Source organism: Rattus rattus, chromosome 1 (genome assembly GCF_011064425.1).
Source record: "Rattus rattus isolate New Zealand chromosome 1, Rrattus_CSIRO_v1, whole genome shotgun sequence".
NCBI classification, from domain to species: domain Eukaryota; kingdom Metazoa; phylum Chordata; class Mammalia; order Rodentia; family Muridae; genus Rattus; species Rattus rattus.
Genome location: NC_046154.1, coordinates 165729685 through 165738999, shown reverse-complemented (window position 1 = coordinate 165738999; position 9315 = coordinate 165729685). Strand labels below are relative to the sequence as shown.

The 9315-nt window shown below is 43.5% G+C and overlaps 1 protein-coding gene across 1 annotated transcript in view; it reads left to right on the top strand.

Moving 5' to 3' along the window:
- The first annotated feature begins 217 nt into the window (after nucleotides 1-217).
- Nucleotides 218-9315, top strand: part of Hcfc2 (host cell factor C2) — a 29041-nt gene continuing 19943 nt past the window's right edge. The window contains exons 1-3 of the mRNA XM_032910698.1: nucleotides 218-421; nucleotides 2235-2383; nucleotides 3679-3839. Of these exons, the coding sequence (XP_032766589.1) occupies nucleotides 259-421; nucleotides 2235-2383; nucleotides 3679-3839 (473 nt within the window). The 5' untranslated portion in view covers nucleotides 218-258. The remainder of the gene's footprint in view (nucleotides 422-2234; nucleotides 2384-3678; nucleotides 3840-9315) is intronic.

Below are 9315 nucleotides of genomic sequence, written 5' to 3'. Positions count from 1 at the left end.
GACTTAAAGGACAAGGCTGTGCCTTCCTCCCCGACCACCCCACGGAAAGCCACGGGAGAGGAGGGTTGGCAGGGTTGGTGGGAGGGGTTCCATCTTGGCGGAGCCCCGAGGGCCACGTCGCCACGGGCTGGGGGGCGGGGCCCGCGGGTCACGTGCCGGGCCTCCCGCGCACAGCTGGAGGCGGCGCTCGTCCTCCCCACGAGCCGTGGAGCCCGTGGCGCGCGGGGCATTGTGGGCCGAGGGGCGGGGGTTGGGAAGATGGCGGCTCCCAGCCTCCTCAACTGGAGGCGGGTTTCCTCCTTCACCGGGCCGGTGCCCCGCGCCCGGCACGGACACCGAGCGGTGGCCATCCGGGAACTGATGATCATCTTCGGCGGGGGCAACGAGGGCATCGCGGACGAGCTGCACGTCTACAACACCGGTAGGCGGCGGCTCGGCGACCCCGCCTCGGGACCGCGGAGGGGGAGGGGAGGCGCGACCTGACAGCTGTCACCGCCGGGTCGCCGCTTCCCCAGCTCGGCAGGCGGCGAGGGAAGATCGGCTGGGTCGGCAGCCCGAGCTCGCAATGTGCTGGCAGGCGGCTCGGTGTTCCCGGTTCCGCGGGCTGGACGTGACTCCGCCGGTAGACATCGAGACACCCCGGCCCATCCCTCCCCGCGGACCCGAGACGGCGGGTTCCACGAGCTGGGCCTCTCCCCCCAGGACTGGTCACTTAAGGGGCGGAGATCCCGCCAGTGTCAAGAACAAAACCCACCCCAAGCCGGGCCTCAGTGGTCTTTGCATTCTTGCACCCATCTCTTGGAACGAAGAGAGTCGAGGGGCGGGGAGGCTCTTCTGGCTCTGTAACTTCGGTACACTTAGTACGGGGCGGAAGCCGGCAAGACTTTCTCGGTCGACAGTTCTCTAAACGGGCGGGGGAGGGAGTTGTGGGTGAACCCGGACTGGTCCCTGCATAACCGATGTATGTATATGTATACGCTTTGCCCTTCCGGGCTGGTCCTCGCAAAGAGGGCTGTCATAACTTAGGCACCGGTGCACAGCGTAGTGTCGCTTGTCAAGTGGGCAGGCTTTGACCTACGTGCTGGTTGGAAGTTTACTTTCTCCAGTTACAAGTAGTCTAGCAATCATAGGTGACTAGTAAGACTAGTTACTGTATTTGACGTTGATATAGCTCACAGTCAACCACTTTGATGAAACACAGTAGTCCTCTAAAAGCTAAAAACAGTAGTTTTTACCCTCCCCAGTACTCCAACAGAAAAAGTTTTAAAGATACTTGACCTGGTATAGTGTAAATACCCTCGGCTTAGGAAAATTGGGTCTGTTTTGAATCTTGCTTTGCCAGTTCAAAATCAACATTAAAGTTACCAAGTCTTGGGGTTGGGGATTTAGCTCAGTGGTAGAGCGCTTGCCTAACAAGCGCAAGGCCCTGGGTTGGTCCCCAGCTCAAAAAAAAAAAAAAAAAAAAAAAAAAAAAAAAAAAAAAAAAAAAAAAAAAAAGTTACCAAGTCTTTCTAAATCTCAGATTTTCCACTTCTGTAATGGGGGTGGCACTCACCAGGGTTTTTCTAGGAGTTAAATGGTGCAGAACAGGTCTCGTCTCTTCTCTTCTCTTTTCTTCTCTTCTCTTCTCTTCTCTTCTCTTCTCTTCTCTTCTCTTCTCTTCTCTTCTCTTCTCTTCACTTTTTTCCTTCCTTCCTCAATACAGGGTTTCTCTGTGTAGCCCTGGCTGTGCTAGGACGAGCTGTGTAGTCCAGACTGGCCTCGAACTCACAGAGATCAGCCCATCTGCCTCTCAAGTGCTGTGCTAGGATTAACGGCATATGCCACCATTGCCTGCCCCAGATCTGGGTTTTCAACAGCAGCATTAATACATTTGGGACTGGTGATCTTTGGCTGTGGGTGCTACTTTGTATGCTGTAAGATGCATGCTGGCATCCTCAGACTCAACCCATGGCTTCGTAGTAGCACCTCCATCCCAGTGGTGACAACTAAAGATTATTTTGGACATTGTAAAATCAGTATCCTTGGGGGAGCAAAAGACTCCCCCATTGAGAACTGTTGGAATAAAGGATGGAGATGTGTGTATGTGTGTGTGTATGTATGTGTGCATGCATGTATGTATGTATACACACATACGCTTTGATCATCTGTATAGATCCCATGACTGATATCGACTTATCAAACCCATGGAGTGTGGTGACTTGTTATAATTGATTTTAATCTTTTTCAACTAGTTACCAATCAGTGGTTCCTACCAGCTGTCCGAGGAGACATCCCCCCAGGCTGCGCGGCCCACGGTTTTGTCTGTGACGGTACTAGAATCCTAGTATTTGGGGGAATGGTTGAATATGGAAGATACAGCAATGAGTTGTATGAATTACAAGTAAGTGTTCCTCACGTTTATCTTCAGTCCGAGTGCTAATGAGATTGTCGTAGTTTTAAAAAGATTACAGATATTGCATCGGTACAGGTACAGTGCAGGTGCTCCACATTTCTAGCTTCACCGACAGGTCAAAGTCTCTGCCGTCTGAGGTCGGGAATGACACTGATAGCATAAAGATGACACCGTGCTTGCCTGTGTCACGTTAGGTTTTTGTGTCTGGTGCAGCTGTCCTTTAGCCTACAACACAAGCACCTCCCAGCCAATGACAGGAGACTGCGGGCCCTGCCCCTAGGTGTTTGGAATCAGTATTGTCTGTGGTGGTGTCTGGGCATTTCTACCACGGGAAAAGCAATGTCTCAGGAAGAAAGGAACAGCTTCCTTTAACAGTGGCTACAGTTTCACATGGGCTTGCTAAGTTTGACTTGCTCCTTACACCCGCCTGTCACTGTTGACTATTGTTGCTATGTCCCAAGCACATCCCTGATCATGAGGGTGTCTACCACTTGGCAGACATGAGGGATTTTACTTATTTCCAAGAAAACAGCCATTTCAGATAGTTTAAAACAGAGGATTCTCATGGCCAGAATACGTTTTGGGGTTTGGTTTGTTAAATGAGTTTTGTTTACTTAAAAGTTATTTAGCTTTCAAGGGTTATCTAATCTCTAAAAGTAAGCTTTTATAAATTACATCTACTCAAAGTTCTACATATGAATTCTTAAATTCTTTTCACTTGGCAAAAGTCAGTGAAAATACTACTACTACTAATTATTATTACTACTATTTATTATTATAAGTTTATAGAAGATTCGCCCAGATGTCTATTAATACATACATATACCTACATATATACCTATAGCTTTGTGAGACAAATTTCACATAGTCCAGGCTGCCCTTAAATTCACACAGTAGCCAAGGTTAGCTTTCAACTCCTGATTCTCTTGCCGTACAAATTCTGGGATTCCCATAGCCAGCCTTACCCGGACATACATTTTACTCAGAAGTTAACCACTTCTCCGAATATGATACACACCTTTAATCCCAGAACTTGGGAGGCAGAGGCAGGCAGATGTCTTGAGTTGGCAGCCTGGTCTACATAGTGAGTTCCAGGACAGCAAGGGCTCCATAGTAAGACCTTGTCTCAACAAACAAATCAGAGTTAGTCATCTACTTGTCATTTGTCCAGAGGAGCTCATTGGCCCTTCTGAGGAGATGCAGATGTTTGGTGTGGTGTTTCACTGTTGAAAGTGTAGACATAGAAATGTTTCCTGCCTTTATATGAATATGTTCTTTTTTAGGCAAGTCGTTGGTTATGGAAAAAAGTGAAACCCCAGCCCCCTCCTTCCGGTTTACCTCCTTGTCCTCGGCTTGGACATAGCTTCTCTTTATATGGTAACAAATGCTATTTGTTTGCTGGTTTGGCAAATGAAAGTGAAGATTCAAATAATAATGTCCCCAGGTATGCTCTCTTATAGACCAAGTGCTTATTTTATATTTAGGTTAAAATATTTCATCTTTAGTTATCGTAAGGCTTACTTTAGATTTTATATTTGAGACTAACAATAAACACGTTTTACATACTATTTTTTAGTCCCTAGAGAATAATTTTCAAACTTTTTCTAATCAGAAATAATCTTATTAAATCAACACTTGTATAATTGATTATGCCAATATCTTTGTATGTCTTGAGCTATAACTCACAGTAAGTGGATTATACATAATACCAAAACAATAACATGGCTATTTTAAAATTGGTTTTGTCTGAAAACTTGGTATAAACTATGGTATTAAGTGAAAGCCATTGTTGTTATTTCGTGCATTCTGTTGGGTCATATTGCATTTGGAAATACTGTCCTCTTTTTCCAAAGACAATGAATCACGGACTCTCTTCCTTTGTGCTTGCTTTTTATTTTTACGTTACTTTTTGTATTTTTTAACTTTCTTTTACTTTTTTTAAAATATGATCTTTAATTATTTTCTGTGTACACCAGGCTGGTCTAGAACTGGGAGATCCGCCTGCCTCTGTTTTCTGAGTGCTGGGATTAAAGGTGTTCGCCACCACCACTTTATTTATTAGGTTTTTCCAGACAGGGTGCTCTGTGTAACGGAGTCCTGGCTGCGCTGGTCGTCCTGCCTCGCCTCCCAAGTGCTGGGATTAAAAGCAGCCAAACTGTTTACTGGACCTAGCTGAATCCCTAGAGTTGTCGGGGTGGCAGTGTAATGGGCTTGATTTCTTAATCTCATGTGTGCATTACCCATTCCTAGAATGTAGCATATAATCGACTGGGCATATTGACTTTCTGTTTATAACTGGATGAAATCGTTTCTTCTTAATCTTTTTCAAGGATTAAAATTTTTCTTTTGGACTCTATAAGTATTCTTTACAGAAGAAAACATTTTCTTTCATATGTTACAAATATTTTTTTCTATTTTTTGTTTGGTTGGGTCTTTTGAGACAGGGTTCCTTTATTTGCCTGTATAGCTCTGGCTGTCCTGAAACTTCCCCCGTAGGCCAGGCTGGCCTCTAACTCACTTAGAGATTCACCTGCCTCTGCCTCTAGTGCTGGGATTAAAGGAGTTCGCCACCACTGCCCAACTACATGTTATAAATACTTTTTCTAGGTCTTTGCTTTAAACAGGTTTGTTTTTTTAACCTTGACAACATTTCCTTTTACTGTTTTGTGATTCTATATCTTGTATAAGAAGGCAGTCTTTCCCCAAGGTTGTAAAGAATAATATTCTGTAGTTTCTTCTGGTACATGCATTTTCTTTCTGTGCCAGTGGTTGTACACTCCTGTGAGTGCTGCAGGCTTCCTGCTCTTTTCCTAGTTCAGTTCTAGTAATCCCAATACTGCAGCAAGCATCTCTTGTCATCTTTTTAAAAGTAGTATCTCATATAGCCCAGGCTAGCCTCAGACTTGGCGTGTAGCTAAGGATACCCTTGAATTTTCTATCCTCTTGCTTCTATCTCCTGAGTGCTGGGATTACAGTCGTATGTAACCACACTAGGGCTTCATTCATTCTAGAAAAACATCCTACCAACTGAGCTGTAGCTCCACCCTGGTGTGTTGTAATTCTTAAATGCCTGGGCCTTTTCTAAGATTTCTGGATTTACAAGCTGTACTTTGTGAACCAAACTCTCTTGTTTCTTATTTTTGTTAGTAAAGTTTTATTGAAATACACTCATGCCCTCATTCATTTAATTATTGCCTTTGATTACTTTTATGTTAAAACAGCAGTTTCTCTCTTCAGTTCCCAGCACTGCCAAAATACCACCCTCCAAAAAAAAAATCCTAAGCAGAGTTGAATAGTTTCAACAGACTTTAAAGCCCCCAGAGTCTAAAATGTCTATTATCTGTCTCTTTACAGAGAACGTTTGCTCACTTCTCCATTAGATTTAATTTTGTTTTATTGTATTTACCTTTCTGTCATTTTTTTTTTCCTTTTTCTTTTTTTTCGGAGCTGGGGACCGAACCCAGGGCCTTGCGCTTCCTAGGCAAGCGCTCTACCACTGAGCTAAATCCCCAACTCTTTCTGTCATTTATTATGGCATTTGCTCTCAGTTCCTGGCACATATCTTTGATAAGAGTAAAGACTTTTTAAAATATACATATTTTATTTAGTTTTATTTCTCTCCCCTTTAAAGATAATTTAAAATTTGTGATGATGAATTTACTGTTTCTTTAATACATTTTTTTTTTGGTTCTTTTTTTTTCGGAGCTGGGGACTCTTTAATACATTTTTAATTCCATTATTAATCTTTGAAATATGAGCTGCATTTATTCTCTTTTTTCTTTTTTTTTTCTTTTTTTCGGAGCTGGGGACCGAACCCAGGGCCTTGCGCTTCCTAGGCAAGCGCTCTACCACTGAGCTAAATCCCCAACCCCACATTTATTCTCAATACCAAGTTGCACATCACTTTATTGTTACCAAATTTTATTTCATGGTTTGCTGAATTAGCATTGCTAGCATGGTATATGTGTGTATGTGTATGTGTATATACATGTTTCACACACACATATACATATACATATACACACATACATTTATACATATGCACACACATACATACACACACTCCATACCCTGGGGATTCTTCTGTGTTAAAATTTGATCTTAGCTGGGTGTGGTGGCCATGCTTTTAATTACAGCCCCTGAGAAGCAGAGGCTGTCACATTTTGTAAGTTGGAGGTCAGCCTGGTCTATATAGTGAGACCCTGTCTAAACAAGCCAACAAACACACATTTGATCTCCATCTATGATGTTCATTTTGTTTTCAGTTATGTTGTTTCTTTTGATATTGCTTAGGGTGGATCTTTAAACAGTGTTTATTATTTTATGTCTTTGGATGTTTTGCCTGCATGTATGTCTGCACATTTGTGTCTGGTACAAGTAGAAGCCAGAAGCCGGGTTCAGATTCCCTGGAGCAGTTGGTCGTGAGCCTCAGTGTGGGTCCTCTGGAAGAGCATCCAGTGCTCTTGTCTGCCAAGCGAGTTCCTTCCAGCCCTAGAGTGGATCTTTTTAAAGACCTCGCTTACTAAATGCTTTCCATATATAGTGCTTTTATTATTTCCCTTGTTCTTATTTGTTTTTGATTTGCAGTTTTTCTCTTTTCTATCTGATAATTCTGTTTCATTAAGCTGTCCAGGAATCATCACACTTAAACAGAAATTATCTTGTCATTTTGGGAATAAGTTGGTAAAACTGCCATATGGATTTTTTTGTTGTTGTTTGATAATTATATAAAGTCATCATGAAATACATGAAGCTTCAGAAGCCTCGGTTTTTCTTCATTTTTTCTCTTGTTTCACTTGAAACAGTTTTAGTTTACAAAAGTTAAGAGTCAAATGTTCGTGGGCTCCTCACCAGCTTGCTAGCATGTTGTCACGTTTGCTCAACTGCCCTACCTGCACACACACACTTTGAAGTTTTAGGCATCCTGCGACCTCACCCTTACACATCGCGCATGCCTCTTTTAGAGTTTTGATTTTTCTGAGAAAGGGTTTATCAGCCCTGGCTGTCCTGGAACTTGCTTTGTGACCAGGCTGGCCTCAAACTCAGTTCCACCTGCCTCTGCTTCCTTAGTGGTAAGTTAAATGATTTATTTTTAATTATGTGTATATGGAGTGTTTGTGGGTGCCTGTCCATGTGGGTGTGGATGCCCAGCGAGGCCAGAGGCATAGGCTCTCCTTGCAGCTGGTGTTACAGGTGTTTGTGGGCCACCGGATGGAGGTGCTGGGAACTGAATTCATGTATGTCCCTTGGAAGAATAGTATATGCTCTTAATCATTGAGCCATCTCTCCAGTCCCTAAACTTTGAATTTTTTTGTTCTAAAAAGTTTTGCTGGGGTTGGGGATTTAGCTCAGTGGTAGAGTGCTTGACTAGCAAGCGCAAGGCCCTGGGTTCAGTCCCCAGCTCCGAAAAAAAGAGAAGAAAAAAAAAGTTTTGCTTTCTTTCCCCCCACTTGAGTAACATATTAATAGGAAATTGAATGGGTTGACATTTTGGAATTGGGAGATAGCTCAGCAGGCTAAGCTCTTGTCTTGCCAGTTGGAGGACCTTGGGTTTGAATGTCCAGTGCCTACATAAAAAAACTAGATGGATATAGTGGCCATCACGTAATCCCAGCTGATAGGAGGCAGAAACAGAAAAACTCAGGGCAAGAGTTTCTCTTGCCAAAACAAACTAAGTTTCAGGTTCAGGGACAAACTGCCTCAATTATAAAAGGCAGAGAGTGATTGAAGGGGACACCTAATGGCATTCTCTTGTTTATGCATGCATATATATATATATGTGTGTGTGTGTGTGTGTGTGTGTGTGTGTGTGTGTGCCCACATGCATGTATACCACATGTACATGCATTTGCAAAGAAAATAAAGATCGTGTTTAAAAAATGTCAGATTGATGAAAGTTCTTCAAGAAAAGAATCTGGTTAGATCAAATTTAATGCCAGTTTCTAAATTTAAGACCGGGTTTCGGGCATTTCTCTGATATTTGACAGTGCACAGAGGAGGTTACAAAGCAGTGGCTTCAAACATTTGCCAAAAGAGCATCCATAATAGTGGTCCTGGTGTCTAGTGCTATGTAATAGGCTACTGATACAAGATACTAACACTGCCCGTAAGATGATTAGGGCACAGAAGAGATGGCTAAACCCTGCAGTGGGAAAACTTAAAGCCATCATCCCCATCTGATAGTTAACTGGGGTGGCTGAAGGATAGAGTCCACTAGGCTGTCACCTCATATGCCTACACATAGCTACTGTTTTGAGACAGGCTCTGGACCACGTAGCCAAGAGTAACCTCAAACTTGTGATCACCCTGTTGTACCTTCTGAGATTATAGGCCTGTGCCACTGTGCTTGGGATATGCATTGCTGAAGACTGAACTCAGGCTTCCTGCATGCTGGCCAAGCCCTCCACCACCTGAGCTGCACCGCCAGCCCCCAAACGGCCTGTTAGATGGTGGTTCCACAAGCAGTGTTAGAGTAAAAATGTGTTGGCTTTTTACAACCCAGCCTTGCCATCTGTTGTTCAGAGAAGTCACAGACCAGCCTAAAATAAAGGGGAGAGGGACCTCATCTCGCGAGGGACTGTGTTTTAAAGCCACCACTGTTGTCATTGATAAGAGTGTGGGCCGGGTGTTTTGTGCCTTCACTATTAAATCATAGCAGTGCCCAGGACATAGCAGAGTTTGTAAGTGTGTGTGAAGTGAGTGAGTATCTGCAAGTTTTGCTTGCTTACTGCCCTTGTGTACTAGAAGAATTTTTTACAGCAGGTATATGGTAGACTTTTTTTCTTTTCAAAAACGTGTGTGTGTGTGTGTGTGTGTGTGTGTGTATGTGTGTGTGTGTGTGTGTGTGTGTGTTTTCTTGTGAGTTTATTGTACTGTGTACATGTAGGTGCCTTCAGAGGAAAGAAAGGGCCATCAGGTCC